Here is a 23780-nt window from a genome sequence, read left to right as displayed (position 1 = left end):
TGTCCAATTTTCTATTGTCTCATTTTTCTGTTGCCCTATTTTCAGCAGAAACCAGGTCTGTAACATCGTAATTCTGATTTTACATGTTCAGTATATTTAATAGTTCTTGAATAATTGATTTTGATTTACCAAACATTTAAAGGTTAGAATATCTCTTTAATATGTATACAGTTTCTGTAGAATATGTTGTATAGAAAATATGCATGTATTAAAAGATTGAGTGTGTAACCCTTGTTGAATCTTTCCAAGGAGACATCACGTTTGCCTCTATCAGTACAGACTTTCCTAATACATCATTTGTATGGATGATATGCATTTAATAGCTCAGTGTCTGTTATGTTTTCATGCTTCCAGATAAGGTTTGTTTGTCTACGACATAACTTTAATACAACTGTGCCGTGTACAAGATAACATATAATGGTCACTTTAGGGATTTGTTCCAAATGTATTCAAATAGAGCCATCTGTTGTCCAATTTCATGTTGATCTAGGACCTGCCTGTCAGCATTGGGGATATAGATATAGATCTGTGTGTCTGCTGGGAGTAGGTCACTGTTCGGGTACTTATGTCAGGTTACACACACCACAGATCTGTGTGTCTGCTAGGAGTAGGTCATTGTGGGGTACTTATGTCAGGTCACATCCAACAAAGATCCAGGTGTCACTAGGTAGTATGTCATTGTGGAAATATTTATGTTAGATTATGTCCACCAAAGATCCAGGTGTCACTAGGTAGTAGGTCATTGTGGGGTACTTATGTCAGGTCACATCCAACAAAGATCCAGGTGTCACTAGGTAGTATGTCATTGTGGAAATATTTATGTTAGATTATGTCCACCAAAGATCCAGGTGTCACTAGGTAGTAGGTCATTGTGGGGTACTTATGTCAGGTCACATCCAACAAAGATCCAGGTGTCACTAGGTAGTAGGTCATTGTGGGGTACTTATGTCAGGTCACATCCAACAAAGATCCAGGTGACAGTAGGTAGCAGGTCATTGTGGGAATATTTATGTCAGGTTATGTCCACCACAGATCCAGGTGACAGTAGGTAGTAGGTCATTGTGGGGTACATATGTTAGGTCACATACACCAAAGATCCAGGTGACAGTAGGTAGTAGGTCATTGTGGGGTACATATGTTAGGTTACGTCCATCACAGATCTAGGCATCAGTAATGAGTACCATAGATGTAGTTGTCAGCTGGGATAAGGTTGTATCAGGTTGTATCTCCAGGTACATGATGGTATAGAGTTCAGTGATAAAATGAATAAACCTGTGGAGTTTGAAAGAGATCTGTCAAAATCGTAGGGAAATCTGTGGAAAAAATTAAGATTATGAAAATATATAAAGGGGAGTAACTCTACCATAAAACAGTTGAATCAAAATTCTGTTCAGAAATGTTAAATGCATCTTCATGACATGATAATTAAGCCTTCCAAGTTGAATGACATTGTTTGACAACTGTAAGATTAAATTTCTCTATACAAGTAAAAGTTTATGATAGACGGACAGATAATGCCATGTATAATGAATAATGAGTCGTGTCAGACTTTTGACAGATGTTTAATGATGTTATGTTCATTTCCATTTGATATATGAATTATGACGTTAAAAACATATCATTCCTGTAAATAACTATGAAAATTATATTTAGAATGAACTTATATGACCCTAAAAATGAACATGGATATTTTGTGAGATATTTTTATACATAATGGTTATGAAATGCATGTTTGACATGACTAGTAAGCTCATTTTGTGGCACCTGGTAATCTCTGGTCTTTGTGTCACATTGACTTTAACAGCTTCAGTGCAGGATTTGTTAATTATTTAAATATTTGCAGTTTCATGAAAACAAAGCTTGTAGTAGTTGTGTAAAAGGCTTGTGGACCTGTCACAAGTATTGATTCTACCATGACTTGAATAATCAATTATCTCCATTCTGTTATCAGTGTGGATCCTTTGGGTTATCTGTCCATCTGCTTTGACTTGTTACATGGTACTGATGATCAAACAGGTAGATGTCTGTCCATATGTCTGACTTGTTGTAAAGTACTCATGGATGTCTGTCCATCTGACTGAACAATATATACTAATTGTCAAATGGTTGGATGTCTGTCCATCTGTCTGAATTGTCACTATATACTCTTGTCAAATGGTTGGATGTCTGTCCATCTGTCTGATTTGTCACTATTTACTCATTGTCAAATGGTTGTATGTCTGTCCATCTGTCTGACTTGTCACTTATGATGTACTGACTTTCAAGAAGATGTCTGTCTGTCCATTAGTCTGACTTGTCATTATGCACTAGTCATTAAACAGATGGATGTCTGTCCATCTGTCTGACTTGTCATTAGATGTACTGATTGTCAAACAGGTTAAGGGATAGATTGAGTAAGGATTTTATGTTTTTATGATCTCAGTTGGCTTGCCATTGTATCTTCCATCACAATAGATCAATATTTTCAAAGTGGAATGGGATGATGTTTGCATATTTTTGATGAAGTTGTGTTTATGTCAAAAACAGGACAATATTTTGTTTTTCCACTAGGTAAAAAAGCTTTTGGTCTTATATCAGGGGAGAAAATCCAGAGGTTCATTAGATGAAACTTTTCTGAAGGTTGAAAACTAATGACACGATGTAACTTTATAAATCAAACGCTACTGTACAAGGAAGGCATAAGCAAGAATTTTGGCTGAGTATGGAAAGGTTTTTTTTCAATATTTTATAGCAAGTATGATGTGGATTGTTGCAAATTCAAATATGAAATAGACTGCAAACAGAACTGTCCTTTATTTGTTATGCTGAATCTTTTGCAGCCTAAAAAGTTTAGTCATATTCTAGTATGATGAGTGGGGTGCTTGCATTATCTGCATTGGATCTAGTAGATCATTAGACATTTCTCTATCTGTTAAATCAGAATCAAACAGATTTTTCATCTGTTCTGACCAGTGGTGTGTACTGATGATGATGTGTGTCTGTCCATTCAACCACTGATGATGACATGTGTCTGTCCATTCAACCACTGATGATGACCTGTGTCTGTCCATTCAACTACTGATAATGACCTGTGTCTGTCCATTCAACCACTGATGATGGCCTGTGTCTGTCCATTCAACTACTGATAATGGCCTGTGTCTGTCCATTCAACCACTGATGATGGCCTATGTATGTCCATTCAACTACTGATGATGACATGTGTCTGTCCATTCAACTACTGATGATGACATGTGTCTGTCCATTCAACCACTGATGATGACCTGTGTATGTCCATTCAACTACTGATGATGACCTGTGGCTGTCTGTCCAACTACTGATGATGACCAATGTCTGTCCATTCAACTACTGATGATGACCTTTGTCTGTCCATTCAACCACTGATGATGACCTTTGTCTGTCCATTCAACTACTGATGATGACCTGTGTCTGTCTGTCCAACTACTGATGATGACCTATGTCGGTCCATTCAACTACTGATGATGACCTGTGTCTGTCTGCCCAACTACTGATGATGACATGTCAGTCTGTCCAACTACTGATGATGACCTGTGTCTGTCCATTCAACTACTGATGATGACCTGTGTCTGTCCATTCAACCATTGATGATGACCTGTGTCTGTCTGTCCAATTACTGATGATGACCTGTGTCTGTTTATTCAACTACTGATGATACCTGTGTCTGTCTGTCCAATTACTGATGATGACCTGTGTCTGTCCATTCAACCACTGTTGATGACCTGTGTATGTCTGTCCAATTACTGATGATGACCTATGTCTGTGTGTCTAATTACTGTTTGTCCACATGTAGCATCCAAACTGATAATGATATATGGTGTCTGTCTTGCCATTTGCACTGGTTATGACATGTTTCAGTCCATCTGTACATGTATCTGTCATTAGTGTAAGATGAAAATTATTTTCTTGTGTCTTAAATAATGATGTTATGTTTGCTTGCTCTCTGCTCATAGATTTTGAATTAAAAAGATATTTCACTATTTGAACTTTTTTCAGCAAAACCTCGTAGATCAATTAGAACAAATAAGATGTAGGATATTGGATGATATACATTATCATAAACATCAAATTTGGCAGTGAAAATTATGTAAATTTAATATCAAATTCACATTAAAATCCAGTAGTGGTTTTGAAGCTTTTGTTCAATGGAAAAATGTCCTTGGTATTTATCTAATAAATTCATTAGAAATGTAAGAATAAATGATAATTAAATGTGGTTGATGATAAGCGTCTCTCTTCTTTAATTTTCAAGTATGCTACACTATACTGCCTGATGGGGGCGCCTCCCTTGGCCATCAGTGCAGGCAACATGGTATATATTCCATTAATTAACATCATAATTGCATATTGCGCATAGTTGTGTCTGACTAAACATGATCGCTATATAGAGCATACGTTAAGGCATCAGGCTATGGATGCACACACACTTATAAGAGGTGGAAGCGTTTGAGAGTTTGGCTCTGTTCTCAGTGGTACAGGGAGGAGTGGAGGTGAGGAAAGGGGCTACAGGAAATGAGAAGTTAATACATTAATTCTCTTGTGTTGATGTGGAAGTCTTTGGTTTAACTGCTCTTCATTTATGTTGTATGCAGATTTATTTATACTGCTGGCTATTTTTGGCAGATAGATTTCTCAGGAGTTACAGAGAATTCACACCAGTAAAACATGATAATGTACATACCCGATATCTCCAAGGATCCAATTATACTGACAAAACTCTTATCATAAACACCAGTACATGCTCATAGCACTTGGTTCTTAAACAATATTCAAAGTTCAACATTTTTCTCTTTTTAATCTTTTATTTTTTGCCAAATTCATTATATACATGTTGTATACATGTGTTAGATTTATGAAATTAAATACTGTACAAACATTAATTTTGGTGGGAGATTTATTTTTATTGATTTTGTGGGTGTTCTTAACCAAGGAATTCATATGTCTACCTGTTGTTTAATCAGTACAAGTAGAATTAAAGAGCTATAACTATCCACAAAATCAAGTGTCCAAGTAAAAGAATTTTTTGAAGAACCACAAAAATTGAGCCCCACTAAAATATATGATTTTATAGGAAAAAGATAAGGGAGATTGAAAATGTGAAAGGTATGATATTTTAAAGTCCCAATTGTTATGTTTAGTTTCTGTGTTCTGACAGATCAAACTCCTTATTCAACTTAAATATTAGTTTCAAGACTACATAGCTTGTAGAAGAAATTTTTATGTATGACATATATACTGGATTTAACATCAGTTTACATTTCATATACTGTAAAGGTTGTCACTTTTAAGAGTTTCAATTGATTACTAAATCCCAAGATAATGCCAGAATATTTCAGTACTTTATGCTGATTGTCAAAGGGAAGGATTTTTTACACATATGAAACTACCAATTCAGCTGTGTATTAAAGATCGGCTTCATATGTAATTGTACTGTGTATAAAACCTATCGAATACCGTAAAATCATATATTTTCATGGGACTACAAAATTTCCTGGTATTCCAAAAATAAACATTTTCGTTGGCACTGGATTTCGTGGAGAAATCTTTCTCACAAAATCCACTAGAACTATTATCCATATCAGTGTTTTATCAGTTAAATCATTTCATGGAAATATGAATTTGTGGATTTAGAGTACCCACAAATTCGACGAAAATAATTCCCTCACGAAAATGAATGATTTTACATTATCTGCTATGTATGAAATATTATCTATAATCAATGAAATATCATCAATTTGGGGTCAAAGGTGATATGTATGTATAGAGGCTTAGATTATAGGCTATTAGGTGTACAGATAATATCAGATATCATGTTTGTATTTAACACGAACATGTGAATATTTAGCCACACAATATTGTATAAAATATCGGCTATGTATTAGATATGTCAGCTATATACTTTGTATATATTGAATATCAGTTATTTATTAAATGCCATCTATTGATTTAATGTCAGCTTGATATTCAATAGATGTTCTTATATCACAACCATTCGGAAAATGTGACATTTTTACTACGCAGTCACCTTCATCGGCGAATGACCCATGTGCAGTGTACCCTGCACAGAGATATACAGTGTACAAGATCATAGAACATTTTGACTGTATCAAAATATGTACAAGTAGAGGTGGAAAGTAGTATAGTAGTAACATGATTTAAGTGAAAATAGGTCAAACTTGTAATGGTACACTATTCCATAAAAGTTGATTCAGCTACACTTTGATTTAAAAACCTTTTCATAGATTTGTGAGTGTGTATGGACTACCCCATCCCTGTTTAGTATTTTGGCCCGCTTTGGTGTATTGAACTGGCTTCCTGGGTTGCTCCATCCAACAAAATTCTGAATTTTGTATTAACCATCCACCAAGGATACTGAAATCTAGTATCCACCAATGATACTGAAATCTTATATTCACTATCCACTAAAGATACTGAAATCTTGTTTCCACTATCCAATAAGGATACTGAAATCTTGTTTCCATTATCCAATAAGGATACTGAAATCTAGTATCCACTAAGGATACTGAAATCTAGTATCCACCAAGGATGCTGAAATCTTGTTTCCACTATCCAATAAGGATACTGAAATCTAGTATCCACTAAGGATACTGAAATCTAGTATCCACCAAGGATACTGAAATCTTGTTTCCATTATACAATAAGGACACTGAAATCTAGTATCCACTAAGGATACTGAAATCTAGTATCCACCAGGGATACTGAAATCTAGTATCCACCAAGGATGCTGAAATCTTGTTTCCACTATCCAATAAGGATACTGAAATCTAGTATCCACCAAGGATACTGAAATCTAGTATCCACCAAGGATGCTGAAATCTTGTTTCCACTATCCAATAAGGATACTGAAATCTAGTATCCACTAAGGATACTGAAATCTAGTATCCACCAAGGATACTGAAATCTTGTTTCCACTATCCAATAAGGATACTGAAATCTTGTTTCCAGGATACTGAAATCTTGTTTCCATTATCCAATAAGGATACTGAAATCTTGAACCCACTAAAGATATTGAAATCCTGTATCAACCGCCTAACAAGGATACAGAGACCTTATACCAACTATGCACCAAGGATACTGTGTTACTGAGGTGTTGATGGTGTTAGTATGGCTAAGGTTTGTACGGCTGAGATGCTGATGTTCTAGGTTTTGATATCCGAGGTGCTGACACTTTTTATTTTATTACTGAGTTTCTGTTGTTTTCGTGTACAGTTTGCTGTTCTGAACTCCTCCCATAAATACACTGCTTGTTCCATTAGCTAGCACTATATTTATGAAGAAGTATCTAAACCACACTATGTTTTAGCCAGAATCACTTAAACTTTTGGTACAGTGATTTATAGGGTTTAAGTGTACTGGCCACTAAGAAATGATCTATAGCAAAAGACCAGCAGTAAAGTATTGAAGTACTGGTGTTTGAAATAGTAGATTTTCCGTGTCTACTGTTTAGCTGAATTACATGGTTATTGATTAATGATGTTGTTTATGTACAGGGAGGTGTGATTAATTGATGAGTTAGAGTACATGGAAACAAAAACCATTGGACACCAACTGTTATCGGAATATAAATGTGGAAACTTTGCACGAACACTTCCCATCCATCTCAAATTACAAAACACGGAGTACATCTCCGCTTTCAGACAGCTTTAAGTACTTGCTCTGCGATCCACAACTATGGCCTCTGATGGGCAGGCTGTCGGATTGCATACAAGACTCAACTCGGATCTTGCCCTCGTTCATTACATATATGGGCACAACCTGTAGTTAGTTGATTGCTGTTCTCTGTTTACTCCAGAATACCTGTTGTTGGTAATGATACCGATGGTTATCAGCATAGCTGTCATTGTTTTCTGTAAAATAAAAATCAGGTGATTCCATCTATTCTTCAAGGCCTGATTGTAATCAAGAATCCATGACGATAGTATAAAGGGCCATACTCTGAAGCTGTGGTACACACAACAATAGAACTATCACCAGTAATGGTTCTTTGAATGGTATAGTGTGTAGTTATCAAAGTAGGAATCTCGGGTCCAGGAGATAGGTGCAGTGACTTTTTATAAAGCACTTAAATTGATGTACAATATACTGGTCCACAGGTACTGATTTCTAGACAGCACCAGCGAAGATAAAAACAAACTTTCATGGTAAGAGAAATTAAATAGTCAAAGAGAAGTTCAGCTCTCAAATGATCACTTCATATCTGTTTTATAATGACTTTTCTTGTTGCTTTGATTTCCATGGAGTGCTCATGGAAATGCTGGAAAATTTCTGAAATTAACTCCAACTGTTTTCCATGGAAAATGTACAGTCAGCATTCCATAGGTACACAACTTGTTGAAATGTTTTTAATCATTTTCACTTCTTTGTGAAACACAGTTTGGATGGATGGCAATACCACAATTGCTTTTTTAGTCTGTCTGGTTTTCTCCAGCTGCTTTGATATACCTTATATGTGTATTGATTTATCGGAGAAAGTATTTAATCTTGCAAAATGTCCGTTTTAGATTGATGAGAAGTTGATTAAATGGGTCTTTCTTGGATGTATCACAATCATGTCGTATCCTTGAATTACTTACAGAATGATGAGGTAACACAGAGATCATGATGGATTATCTATCACACTGAAACCTATTGATCCGAGACTCCTGTGGTACCAGGAGATTAACAGTTTGTTACTATCATCAGCACTAACGCCAATGCTTGTATCTTTAGTACTCTAATTAATTTGATGGCAAGGTCATAATTAACTTCAAACCCCTAATGAATAATGTATGATGGCAGGATCTGTTTCAAACACTCGTAAGAGTTAATTAAATGGCATTGATTGGATTTAAATCAAGATAAGTGTCTATTTCAAATGTCTTATTTGGACACTTATAATTACTCTCACTGTCGAAATAAAGATATGCTGAAATATATGTACACACTAAACACATACAATTTTCTCTGATACGATAAACCTGTTAGATAAACTTACCATGTAGCATGTACACAATAACCCTGTTATATAAACTAACCTTGTACCTTGATGAACAGGCCTATTACACTACTGATGAACAGGCCTATTACACTACTGGTGAACAGGCCTATTACACTACTGATGAACAGATGAACAGGCCTATTACACTACTGATGAACAGGCCTATTACACTACTGATGAACAGGCCTATTACACTACTGATGAACAGGCCTATTACACTACTGATGAACAGGCCTATTACACTACTGGTGAACAGGCCTATTACACTACTGATGAACAGGCCTATTACACTACTGATGAACAGGCCTATTACACTACTGGTGAACAGGCCTATTACACTACTGATGAACAGGCCTATTACACAACTGATGAACAGACCTATTACACTACTGATGAACAGGCCAATTACACAACTGGTGAACAGGCCTATTACACTACTGATGAACAGACCTATTACACTACTGATGAACAGGCCAATTACACAACTGGTGAACAGGCCAATTACAAAACTGGTGAACAGGCCTATTACACTACTGGTGAACAGGCCTATTATACTACTGATGAACAGGCCTATTACTACTGATGAACAGGCCTATTACACTACTGATGAACAGGCCTATTACACAACTGGTGAACAGACCTATTACACTACTGATGAACAGGCCAATTACACAACTGATGAAGCTTATTAAGCCTATTACACTACTGATGGACAAGCCTATTACACTATTGATGAACAAGCCTATTACACAACTGATGAACAGGCCTATTACACAACTGATGAACAGACCTATTACACTACTGGTGAACAGGCCAATTACACAACTGATGAACAGGCCTATTACACTACTGATGAACAGGCCAATTACACTACTGATGAACAGGCCTATTACACAACTGATGAACAGGCCTATTACACTACTGATGAACAGGCCTATTACACTACTGATGAACAGACCTATTACACAACTGATGAAGCATATTAAGCCTATTACACTACTGATGAACAGGCCTATTACACAACTGATGAACAGGCCTATTACACTACTGATGAACAGGCCTATTACACAACTGATGAACAGGCCTATTACACTACTGATGAACAGGCCAATTACACTACTGATGAACAGATCTATTACACAACTGATGAACAGACCTATTACACTACTGATGAACAAGCCTATTACACTACTGATGAACAGGCCTATTACACAACTGATGAACAGACCTATTACACAACTGGTGAACAGGCCAATTACACTACTAAAGTACAATGAACTTTTTTCCTTAAACTCTCAACTGATCATATGATAACCCTATTCAGAAACTTCCAATATCTGGTAAATTTTGTATTGGTTATACTGAATATACATAATATTGTAAAAAATCAATAAAACCAACAATGCTTTGTTTGACGTATTTTGTCTTTAATGTTTAAGAGAATGATGTGAACTTATCAGCAATCTGAAAAAAATAAGTAGAAATGAAGACACAAGAGACATTCACACAATTTTGACAAATAACTTCCTTATGATGATGTCATTAAAGTGCATTGTAAACCTTGACAGCTTTGTCAGAACATTTCTGTAATGGTTTGATGATCTGGAATGAGAATATTTATTTTTTATTGTCAATATAAGGACAATCTGATGTCCTACAATTAATACTGATCATTTTCTTTTAAACAATAATCACAATAACAAGATAAATTCACGTGGGTTTCTACATCAGAATGAAGATAGTTTACTAAATATTTTGGTTTGATCACAAAACTTTTTCACTAAACAAAAATGCTGTATTTTCATATCCAGCTGATGTAGCAAGACTCAACCAAACTTTCTGTATATTACATAAATGTGTGGGAAGTAAACAAGCCAAGAAGGTTAAAAAGAAGTATATAGACAAAATTTCTATCTAGCGTGAGATACATACAATGATGTTTTGTTGATAAATTCAGTGTTTCTACCTGATAAAAGCCTGCTATGTCACTGTGACAATAAAATAGGCTTGTGTTGTCTAAAGATGTTATTATCTTATCACATGACAAAAAAATTTTAATTACAAATCCCAAAATTGTTTGGTAGGTGTAGGGGGTTGGACTAGGACTGGAAGATGATTGAATTTGACTATGTATAAAGGGGAAGTTTCTCTGAAGTTTAACTGTCATCCATTTCAGTCCCATACAAGTTGAAAAAACAAGGGGGTAAAAATTCAATTCTTTTAAAACTTAATATGGTTTTATGCATATCACTTGGCCAGAATGAACAAGTTTATATGAGGGAAGAAAAAGTGAAAGATAATGAGACATTAAGCCTGTGTACAATAAATCTAACCCTAGAAAAGAAAGGAGGAAAAATCCATTAACTTTAATACAGTCAGTTGACAAATGATAACCTATGTTAGTCTGTTATATAATACAGGTGGGGCGATGTTTAGCACCACTGCCATGTTACATGTTTATATGGAACATATAAAATATTTAAAATATTTTTGTGAAATGAAATGGCAATCATATCTGAAATTATTTGGTAATTAATTCTTAATTTATATGATAATAGGATGACCTCTACTGCATGATTGAAGTGACATCATGAATTAAGACAACACAATACTACAATGGAAATGTCAAGCTACTAGCCTTATGATTGATAAAGGAAATAAATGGTCAGATTTTATCTTTTATGCTGTCTTGTGCATTTGATTTCAAATTAGGATTGGATGATCTGAAATTTCATTATCATTTAAATTCTGTATTGTTTATTTATTGTATACTTTTGTTTTTAATTACTTGTTTACGTTAAGCCTTGATATTTCTGTAAACAACAAATTTATAAAAGAAGAATACTGTATATATATATACTATATCCTAATGTTGATTTCGTTCTTTAGTGTTACATGGGCAGTAAATGTTTTTTGGTCCCTGTATATAAATATCATTATATTTTATATTTTTTTTTTCATTAAATCATAGATATTTGAAAACTTTCAATATTAATTTCTTCATAGAAATAAACAAAAATAAAGTTATTTCATTTATGAAGCACTTCATTAATAAAAATGAAATACATTAATTTTTGTAAATGAAATATGAAGTCTCTAGTGCTAAACACTGGAAAATGTGACATCATCATTTTATTTATTCTAAGCAACAGCAATAAATAAGAATAGGAAAAATGTGATCATGAATTCATTTGTGCAAAGAGATTAGGAAGAAAAATGAGCAAATATCAATATCGAAAAATCTCCAAATACAGCCATATCACATCTAAACTTTGGTGTAAAATTTGTGTAAATTCAATATTTCAAGAATGAGGAAGACGGCCTCCTTATGTAGATGGCCTGATATATGTACTGATGAAATTCAAATTTACACATTGTTTTATTTATGAACAATGGAAGTTTGCCATTATCAGCACTAGTTATTATAGCCCTGTCTTTTACAAGATTGTGATGACAAGTCACAAGACCTTTTATCAAAACAGGACTGAATTTGACCCTCCAATCATCATAGTAATGCTGAATTATAGATTTAACAGAGAAGAACAGCATTTTGCTAGCAGAGAATGAACGTTTATGAGACATTACTATCACACTGTCTTCAGTAATAAATAGAAGACATCTATCACATGCCAGTGCACACCAACTTGTCTTTGTCTTGTTGTCATAGTAACCAGCATGTTGATTGAAGAGTTCCCAAACTGTGGGAACCACAACATTTGTGTCACATCCATATACCTTCATTTCTACATGGAAATGCCAGTAGATTAGATAACTGTGATTACATATCTCCTTGATGTAAATCTAAATCATGTATCAATATTTATACCTTTATACTGTATAATGCACATACCATTAAACTACTGTGAACATATATATTTTGGTTGATTCGAGTTTTAGTGCAATATCAATTTAGAAAACAATAATAAAGAATTTGCACATTCTCAGTAATTGCTGTAATAACTACAAAAAGAAACTAGAATTAATGTAACAATAATTTAGCAGAATATCTTAAGCTCATAAAGCACGAAACTAAGATTATCGTTAAAATATGTACATTTACCGTATTCTGTATTCAATCTTGACATCTTTTAGCAAATGTGTATCCTTTTAATTGAAATAAAATTTTCTATTCAAATAGCAGAAAAAAAAGACTCACACATTTTTGAACAGTTTACCAGATTTTTTTTGGCATCAAAAGTTAGGAATGTGTTACCTCCCTTTAGTTTAGGGTGCATTAGATTTCATGGTATAATTTGAAAGCTTCAGTCTTGAGCACTGATAAGGGAAGTTCGTGAAGAACACAAGGGTGTGGTAGGGGGATTGTAAAAATTGTCCAGTGGAATATGTGCCATAGTTTCACTTTTCTCATGAATAGAGGGTTCCAGGTACTCCTTGTGCCTTCGAAAGCGTCGCGCCACAGCTATAACACAACCCAGTGCAATTGCCAGCAAGATGGCAGCACATGAGCCAATGATAATACGTTTGTCTATCCTGGTGATTCCTACAGGTAACTCCCCAGGTTGTGTTGTGGTCACATTGACACAGTCTACTGTATATTGTTCTGTGTCATATACATAAACGATGCAGAATTCATAGGTTGTCAGGGGCTTTAGATTGGTGAATGTATAACGGGTGGCAAACTGACTCAAGTGTATGGTACTGTATTGTATGGTAGATGTGGGAACTCGGTATTGTATTTGGTAGTCGGATATCATTGACCGGTAGGTGGTCCCATTCCACATGATCGTGACATAGTCTCCAGCGATGCTGGAGGGAATGATTCGGATTGGTTTGTTGTTGACCTTGACTGACGTTGAGCTGATATCAAACCCATTCTGGTTCATTGCCTTACATAAGTAGGTACCACTGTCCGATGGCCTTAGGTGTCGCACAATGAGCGTACAATTCCCTAACACCTGTACTCGCCCTGACCTCACTGACCCTGACAACATTGTCCCATTGGGGAGTCGCCACTTTATTTGAGGATCAGGAACACCAAGGGCATGGCACTCTAATCTCAGCTCTTCCCCAACACTAATATTATAGCTGGTCCCAAACAAAGGGAGAGCACTAGGTGCACAGGTCTTGTTAATCGCTTTCTTTGGAAGCATTTTTAAAAGCCGACCTGATAAATTTGGTGGAGAATCGCAGCTTAAGACAGATTCATCATACATTACTGACGTAAAGTTTGATTGTTGTTCCTCCTTCAACAACTCCTGTCGAATCCAATACGCATTACAATCACATCGCAGATTGTTGTTATATATATGAATTTTTTCCAATGAAGGTAGCCCAGTTCTGATGGTGCGAGGCACGGCCAACAGTCGGTTATTATGTAGGTATAGACTCTTCAGACGTGGAACATTACTAAAAGCATCAGAATCGATATAGATGAGCAATGGATTATCATGAAGCTCCAAAATCTGAAGCTGGGGAAGATTTTTAAAGGCTTGTTTTTCAATAACATTTAAATTTGGCATATACCGGGCCCTGATTAGAGAGACATTCAGACCCTTAAAGGCTCCTCGACTAATCCTGTAAATTGGGTTTCCGTCCAGATACAGACACTGCAGACTATTTATTGTTAAAACTTTATTCTCAGGAACTCTCGTCAACTTGTTGAAGGACAGGTCTAATGTTGACAACTCTGCCATTCCATGGAATGCATCTGCCCCTACATTGAATATATTGTTATGATCAAGTCGGAGCTCGGCTAGGTTCCACAGAGTCTCAAACATATTTGGTTCTATATTACGCAGGAGGTTCCTCGAAAGATACAGCCAACGGAGTGATGGCATACTGAGAAACCATTCGCGTTCTAGGAATGACAGTTTGTTGCCCTCCAGATTGAGCCGTTGGAGATAGTTGAGGCCTCCAAATGTGTGCTTCTCTATGGAATGTAAAACGTTGTTTGATAGGTCAAGATAGGCCAGGAACTTGAGACCGCTGAACTGACCATTTGGTAAGTAAGACAAACTGTTGTTCTGAAGATTGAGGGATTTTAAGTGAGTTAGCTTTTGTAGTCTGTTATCTATCTTGGATATTCTGTTTGAGGACACATCAAAGTGTTTCAGATAGTTCAAAACGTCTCTTATTTTCAGATATTTGATTCTATTACCGTTGAGCATAACTACCTCCACCCGACTGGAAAGATTCTTTGGGACTGATCCTATACCTGCCTCGGAGCAATTGATTGTCCTCATAAGTTTTCCCTGTGTCGGTGGTTCATAGCGACTCATCCTACAGGTACACAGTTTGGGACAGAATGGTGGTGTCCAGTCCATGTCCGGTCCTTTGTCAGGATAACACAGCGGTAATGCTGTCATTATGACATACAGCCAGATCTTTATATTACACAAGCTGCATGGTTGGTGTTTACGCCACATTTTCAGAACTAGATCTAATTACATATCAAGATGTAGTTTATATCAAACATCTGTGCTTGACATAACTTGGTCTTCTGTTCTATTTCCTCCTCGTGTCTTGCATGTTAAGTTTTCAAAAATAAGTTTCTCTTTCTTCGATAAGAAGCAACATTGCCTTGAAAGTATTGAATTAATATCAGTCTAATTTCCATGTAATTTCATTGGTACAGAAGTCATGAAAAACAGGTGGGAAGTTCATTACTACATCGTGTGGTAATGAATATGAATTGAGTCGGATCTGATCGTTTCTCGTATTGATTACTACAGGCTCTACAACCAGCGAGATCGAGTTTACTTCATTGTTTCTTCCAACCCACCAGGATCTAAATGTTCTGGTATATATCTTAGACAGTGCTTGTCTAGTATATATCTATATATATCAAGATTGGCGCGTTCGATTGCGGGCTCCAGAATGTCACACCATTAGCCTTGTGCTGCTTGTGAGATGTGGCACCTCTGCTGTATGATGGTCGAACGCACGAGCTTTGGCTGATCGTGTTGTCACACTATGGTAATGCCAGACTCTGCCGTAAGAGTGTCGGAAGCACTTGGCGTCAACGGCCTTGCATTAGGGTGTTAACGCTGACGAGCAAGTGGTCCTATTAACCTCTTTCTACAGATTGTGGCCTTTAGCGTGTGTTTCAACGTCTTACTGTCTATCAAACACCCTGTACAATATCCATTCACGAAATTCAGTAATTCTGTGGTGGCCTTGTCTATGGTAATTCTTCACTATTGACTTAATATCCAGGGCCAAGAGGGTCAGAATAGGACATGAAATAGGTTACTCCAGGAACTACAGGAAGGCTTGCTAGCTTATGTCTAACACTTCAGTATGTCATTAGCACTCTATCACTATTGGCACAACCTTGAAATATTTACTAGTAATTTCCTAGATGTTCAATCACAGATGTTGACCTTGAACTATTCTATGAGAGATTTCGACCTTGTTTGATCTGTTGACCTTGAATTGTTCACTTGTAGCTTTAGAATTTTATTAAGGAAGAAAAAGTGATTGACTTTGAACTCTTTCAGAACTGTTGACGTTAGACTATCCTGTTAGAGATATTAACTTCGGACTGTCCAGAGATGTTGACCTTGAATTGCTTGTATGTAGTGGTCCTAGAGTAACATAATGTGCACTAAAACTAACTGACCATAGGTCCACTTAACACCTGAAGATTTGTCCAGTGGTCATCACAAAGACCTAGGGATGGTCAGTTTTTACATCGGTGGTTAGATCCATTGTTATAAGGCTTTGGTCATCTGTCCAGCTCCATATGCTTGCATATTTGTCCAACATTTCTCACAACAGGGCAGAGTTACACCTGAAACAAAAAACAAGTTGAGCTTCATGACATGAGTTTTATATATTTCAAAAGGCTGATCATGATTTCTTTTTGTAAAGAAAGACGTTTTTGCAGTTCAACCAAGTTTGATTATTGCTATTTGCAGAACAAGAAATTTGATGATTATCTTGATTTCTATCTCAATATCGGAATATCAAAAACAACAAGAAGACATGATATCTGTATGTATATTAGCATACAGGTAGTTTTTAATTTTATTTCAATGTTTCAGATTCAGATTTGACTTTCATTGAATTTTCAATTTTTGTTGTGTTTTTAATGATTTTTTGATTCTTTATTTAAAATTTTCATCAAAAAAAATCTGTTGAATGGAATTGGAAAACCTATTACCTGTATTTCATACCTTAAACTAAACTCTAATTAGCATTTTTATTTAAACCGATACATTCATTCATCTGATTCCTTCGTTTTGGTAATATTCAAAATCTCTTGCACTGTACTGTAGAATTAAATATTTTTGTGGGGTCCAATTTTCATTTTTTTTTCCAAAACGTTAACACTTGATTGTTTGGAAAAATATAGCTCAATTATTCTACCTGTACTTATTTTAATAGCTTGTGGACCTATAGATTCGCAGAATTAGAGGGCTCATGAAATCAATGAAAATAGATCCCCCACGAAAATTAATGATGGTGCAGTATACGTCAGGTGTTACTGATTCGTTAACTGTCATGAAAATGTTTGTTCCCTTTACTTACTTTCAGTTTTCTCTGATATCAACAGTAGTCTGGCATTTTGCCAACAGCAATTTCTTTCTTTAAGATGAATTCCAATTTCAGCTCAATAAAGATTTTTTTGTTTATTTATGATGATAAACAAATAATTAAAAAACAGTGAAATGCTATTATATGCTATTTGTTTCCTTTCTTTCCATTGTACCCTGCAATCAATTTCTTATTTGTGAATCATTGAACTTTAATGAAATTGCGAAAAAAGATTGGCAGATGTTTATTATAGATAATTGTATCATTTTTTTATTGAAACAAAACAGCTTACAGATGTATACAGAATGTTTTTGATGAATTCTGATCGCTGAGGGACATGTTCCATTCTATAGACTGTATATGTTAGAGTTGGTGAACACTCTCCCTGTCTCTAGATCTGTTATATTGATTATTGTATCCGGGGCTATAGGATAATACATTTCCCTGGTTTCGGAGTTTCTGCTTCGATTAGTATTGTCAAATGAACAGTTTGGAAAAAGTGTGTCACAGTCTAGTGTTATACGCAAATATCTGCAGAAAGAATATACCTCACCACAAGTAAATTTTATCTAATTCCTCCATCACATCCATTTTATCAGTCATTTTAAGATTTAAGATACCGTAATATTTTCCCCGGATGATGACACATTGTAAAATCTAATTAATTCAAAATTGTAAAATATGCATTTTTTTCCTTAAAGAACAGTTTTAATGAAATCGAAGTCAGCTAGATATTTTTAATCATCCCTGAATTGTTCCCGACGTCCATCTCTCTGCCATTAAGTTAATTCTTGCACAATCTTTAAACCTCTACATGGAGTTAAAAACTATCCTGCCATCAACTTTAATGATTGGTTCTTTTTGTCTGTGAACCTTTATGCAAGATCATGAAGCATGAAGGTGTGCTAAATTTTGGCACCTTTAGGGAAATAAAAAATTGATATTGCAGATTTTATTCCAATCCTGAAACAGACAGATATGCCTTGTTACCATTTTGTTATCAGGACTGAAAAACCATTATGCAACAGATACACTCCTCTGGTTTATATATAATTACACTCAGGTTCGGAGATCATATCCTTGTGGTGTAGATATTTTTTGTGCGAAATAGTGCATGTGGGATGTGATATATATATCTACTGTGTATTCAAATAACTCTTTACAAAAGTACATCAGAAAGCATTTCTCCAAATCAGAAAAAAATGTGTAAGTAATTGGAATTCCTCTTCATTGATAGCATATCTGAGCCACACAGCAATATCTAGATCTACTACAACAAATTCATTAAGTGAACTGTTTCAAGTTTCTAGTAAAATATATTTGATTTTGTGTATGTGTTATTATCTACAATATATGGAGATTTATTTTATCGCAAACATTTACCCTTATCAATTATTGAAAAGTTTGATTCTGGATTCATCTCAGCATCTCTAAGTAACCAAAAGCACATAGATATTGTTGTTTATCACAATTTTTGTAACAGGAGAAAGTGCATGATAAATATTTCTTTATTAAAGTATATGTTGGTTTAATGGTAAAACATCCTAACATTACTACCTGTCTTGGGTTTGGGGTTAAATCCAGTGTCAGCTGATGAGGCAGTGAGACAATACCACATGCTGCCTAGCATCATTAAGTTCTCAGAACTCGGAGTGTGATATCTTACTTTACCATACACATGTTCCTTATAACTGCCTATAGACTCTGCAAGGCATATATGAAAACCAAAATAATAATAAAACCAACATCTGGAATGACTTAAAGTGGAATATGTCTAGAATTATTTTGCATATGTGTTGGAGTAGCCTGTTGTTTGTAAGTGTTGTACACAATGTGAATTGAAGTGTTTTAGGCAGCAGTTCCATGGCACAGCTCATCAGTTGAGAAAATTAAAGAATTATACTGTCAGGGCAGACTTTAAAATCTAATTGGAGCCTGTCAGGGCTGGTTAGCCATATTTGTGATGTTCTGAGAATGCCATCTCTATAGTCTGGTCTGCAGAATGTTTCCTGATGCTGTGAAGCATTGCTTCCCCATTCAATTGGAAACTGTCTTGAAAATTATTCCTAATGCAGCCAGTGGTCCCACTTGCTGGCAAAAATGGCCGTGTAACATGCAACTTGAGTTATATGACAATTTCCTTGCTTTGCACTAAAACAGGAAGGATATTTTAGCGGCGTTGACCCTATAATCCTGCCTTTCTCACTCCAGGTAATTGTCTATAGAGTGTTAAGTTAGTTTACACCAATATACAGATGATTCCCACATATGGTAATCATTACCTCAATTGATCAACGTGTGCCAGCAGGTTAGAACAGATGGCATTTATCATGAACAAACTATATCATCAAATAATATAGTGTATATTCAAAACAAGATACCTTGGTGATAACATCGTGACAGGTTCTGGATCAGATCCCCCCTAAGAGAGCACCTGTATACTTAAACAGCACAGCCAATATCACACAAGAGTAGATGTAGAGATCAGGGATAATTTATTTTTGTTCTTGGCATTTTTTTGCCAACATATATCACTTAATTTATCTCAGCAGTTTATCATTTAAATGAGAATGTTATGTAAATTTTCTTAGCTGTGTAACATGTCAGTTGTACAGCAACAAACATATGTAGTCCAAGTTGCTGTGCTAAGTTATGGGAAATTTGATGGTTGTCATTATAATCTCATTGAAAAATACTCTGTTTCCTTGTGCGATATGATATTAGACATGTTTGATACTTGTGAGTATGCCTGGTGACTCTATAGTATGGTCTTGTTATCATTTGATCATGTGACATTGCTTGTTTGGATTGCATACTGGATATAGCAAATAATGTAAACAATTTGAGGTTCTCTTTCAGATTACAAGATGAAAATGATAAATAGAAGCATTGGACATGCTGCCTTAAGTTGGCATTCATAGCCTTGATGAATGCTAGCCAGATTAAAGCAAACTCAACAGGAAGTGCTTAACACAAGTTGCTTCATGAAATTTGGCCTTATTGAGTTGGCATTCATATTACCAATGAATGATAACTGAAAGCAGTCGAATATTTCATTGATAACCCACCCTACCTCATTCCCAAGCTCCAGTTAAAAAAAGTTGTATTGTACAACCTGAACATTGAATGGGTACATATTGATGTCAAGCAGGTGGTTGTTGGCCTTGATCATTGCAGTCAAACACCATTCCTAGATAGATCTTGGCTGGGTTTTGCCAGTACCCATTTTCCACTCCAGACAATAGAACAAAAGGGAATGCCAAGCCACATGCCTGACATTTCCATCTGTTGTCTGAGCTGAAGGATATACTGCTATCCCAAAGCTGATATTTAAAATGATAGATTTGGTCACCATGCCCATAATGATCGTGTAAGACAATAGTGCTGACACAGAGATGGAGACACACAGACAGACAAACTGGAGGACTTAAGATCGATAGCTGTACATTGATAGGTAGGACTCCCCAAATCCCACTTATATGGTGTCTCTATACCTAATTATTTTATATCCTCATCACCAGGCAGAGATTTCAGGGACTTGAGCACCAGAATTGGCATTATAGTGTTATGTTAGCTGTGGTGTAATGATAGACTGGCATTACCAACTGTTTTGCCTGTACTTATTTTTTATATCTTGGCTCCACTTTTGGACATTAATCAAGCAAAATGGCGGTTAAGGTTAAACTGTTTGTGTTCTGATGTATCCTAAACAGTTTGTGTGCTGATGTCTCCTAAACTGTTTGTGTCCTGGTGTCTCTTTAACAGTTTGTGTCCTGGTGTCTCCTCAACAGTTTGTGTCCTGGTGTCTCCTCAACAGTTTGTGTCCTGGTGTCTCCTCAACAGTTTGTGTCCTGGTGTCTCCTAAACAGTTTGTGTTCTGACGTCTCCTGAACAGTTTTTGTCCTGGTGTCTCCTCAACAGTTTGTGACCTGATGTCTCCTAAACTGTTTGTGTCCTGGTGTCTCCTCAACAGTTTGTGTCCTGGTGTCTCCTTAAAAGTTTGTGACCTGATGTCTCCTGAACTGTTTGTTTCCTGATGTCTCCTTAACAGTTTGTGTGCTGATGTCTCCTAAACTGTTTGTGTCATGGTGTCTCTTCAACAGTTTGTGTCCTGTTGTCTCCTAAACAGTTTGTGTTCTGACGTCTCCTGAACAGTTAGTGTCATGGTGTCTCCTGAACAGTTTTTGTCCTGGTGTCTCCTGAACAGTTTTTGTCCTGGTGTCTCTGTAACAGTTTGTGTCTTTGTGTCTCTGTAACAGTTTGTGTCCTGGTGTCTCCTGAACTGTTTGTTTCCTGATGTCTCCTTAACAGTTTGTGTCCTTATGTTTCTTTGAAATCCTTTAATTCAGTTTTGTTCAAAGTTGTCTGGTTATTTTGACATTTCTTACACCAGTTCATAATTCAATATTCCTTTCTATGAGTCAGTAGTTCATGAAAAGGTTCAATCAGGTAAAATAAAAACACCCGTATATCTGTCACCCTGTCGTCTACTGCTTCATGACTTTTACTGCTAGCTCCAGCAGTTTTATGACAAGTAATGGTTAAGTAAAGATTCGCATTCAATGAAATGTATGTTTTTCCAGTTTCTTTTCTCACATTAAAAATAGAAATCCACTTACCTAACCCATTTATGTCTTTTTTTCACATGTTTATCCACATAACATTCGTACCAGACAAGGAATTCTTTTCTAGCTATAACTGTAGTATAATGGTCTACTATGTCTATTGTGTACCTATATATATCTGTTTGTTTCATTTTGTATATTTGAAGGCTACCTGTTCAGTGTACCCACCAGAAATGGTCAAAGTCATATTCTCAAAGGTGACCTTGAAGATTGTGACAGACACATTTCAGTGGTCAGCCCCATCAATTTCAATGATATACAGCAAGCTTATGGATTATTTTCAGAGGGAAAATTGTTGTTTAAAAGTTGTAAAGGGATTTGGCCATGGTAAGGAGAGTACCCTTTATGCTCTGAAAGACAAAGTTATAACCATATTGGGATATAAAATATCAGGAGAAACTGGAAGTTACAAACACAACAGGGATCTTCTATGACCATAACGAGATTCGACAGAGACAGTCACGCAGGGTTCTGGAGACAGAAAATCCATGAATGTTAGGCTTCAGTTGGAGGTCGGTTCGTATCATCTGACCAAAATGTACAGTATATGTGAATACTAGTCGGAAAACCGACACACCATATCTTGCTCAGTATCAGTCCAGTGTCTATCAATGTCATATTCCATTGTTTCATGGAGTCAGTTCTGCTGTCTTTAATTCAAAGTATTCATTGTGAATGTTGAAAGGAATTATATGAGAGCTAACAATTGATGGTCCATGTTATCTGGCCTTTCCGAGATCCCAAAGGCAAAGGTGACACCATGCAGCCTAGTAAATAATCCATCAAGGACGAAATCCCAAAAACTTTTGTAATACACTGAATTGTTTAATGTTTGTAAAGGAAACTGAAATCTCTACATACATTTATTGTACACTTATCAGAAATATGATTTTTTACAGTTGTCAATAGTTTTCCAGGGATAACTTTGTTACATGATACATGTAGTTTGTTTCCAATCATCTGTCTATATGTCCATCTATTGTAAACTTTGTTTTGGTTCATATATATATAAATTGGTCTCCTTTCTAGTTTCTGTTCATTGTCGCTGAAACTTAATATGGTTTAAATCATTACCAATTAAAATGTAAAGATGTGTTTTCCTAATTTGCATTTTAATTTGTTTGTGGTCATGTTTTTTAAGCTTTATACATGAAAGAGGGGTATCGGTTTTGCTATATGTAGATCTAACCTTTTATAAGATATGATGATGTTCACCCAGACTGTGACAATGCTCTGGCTCACACATGCTTATGATCCCTGTGTTTCCGATTCCCGTGATTGTGGTCCCAATGATTCTGCCCTCTGTGATTTTAAACCCTGTGCTTTAAGCTCCTGTGTTTCTGGCCCTCTTACTACTGGTCTTTGTGTTCTTGGTTCTTGTGTTTCTGGCCCCCACATTTCTGTCCCCTGTTGCTAGCCGTATGTGTTTCTGGCCCTCATCTTTCTGGACCTTTTTCTGACCCTTGTGTCCATTTCTCTTGACCTATGATTTTTGTCCTACTGTTTTTCTGGCCCCAGTGTTTCTTACCCTAACATTTCTGGTCCTCATGTTTCTGGACCTGTGTTTCTGGCCCCAGTATTTCTTACCCTAACATCTCTGGACCTGTGTTTCTGGACCTGTGTTTCTGGCCCCAGTGTTTCTT

General features: G+C 35.9%; 1 protein-coding gene across 1 annotated transcript in view; it reads right to left on the bottom strand.

The window, feature by feature from the left end:
* Positions 1-10419: 10419 nt before the first annotated feature.
* LOC132556053 (leucine-rich repeat neuronal protein 1-like) overlaps positions 10420-23780 on the bottom strand; it is a 27718-nt gene continuing 14357 nt past the window's right edge. Inside the window, exon 2 of the mRNA XM_060220446.1 lies at positions 10420-16766. Within this exon, the coding sequence (XP_060076429.1) occupies positions 13276-15399 (2124 nt within the window). The 5' untranslated portion in view covers positions 15400-16766 and the 3' untranslated portion in view covers positions 10420-13275. The remainder of the gene's footprint in view (positions 16767-23780) is intronic.

Source organism: Ylistrum balloti, unplaced genomic scaffold (genome assembly GCF_031769215.1).
Source record: "Ylistrum balloti isolate Yb309-2 unplaced genomic scaffold, AGI_CSIRO_Ybal_v1 Utg370542, whole genome shotgun sequence".
Lineage (NCBI taxonomy): Eukaryota > Metazoa > Mollusca > Bivalvia > Pectinida > Pectinidae > Ylistrum > Ylistrum balloti.
Note: the sequence above shows the minus strand (reverse complement) of the source record. Positions and strands in the feature narration are given on the sequence as shown.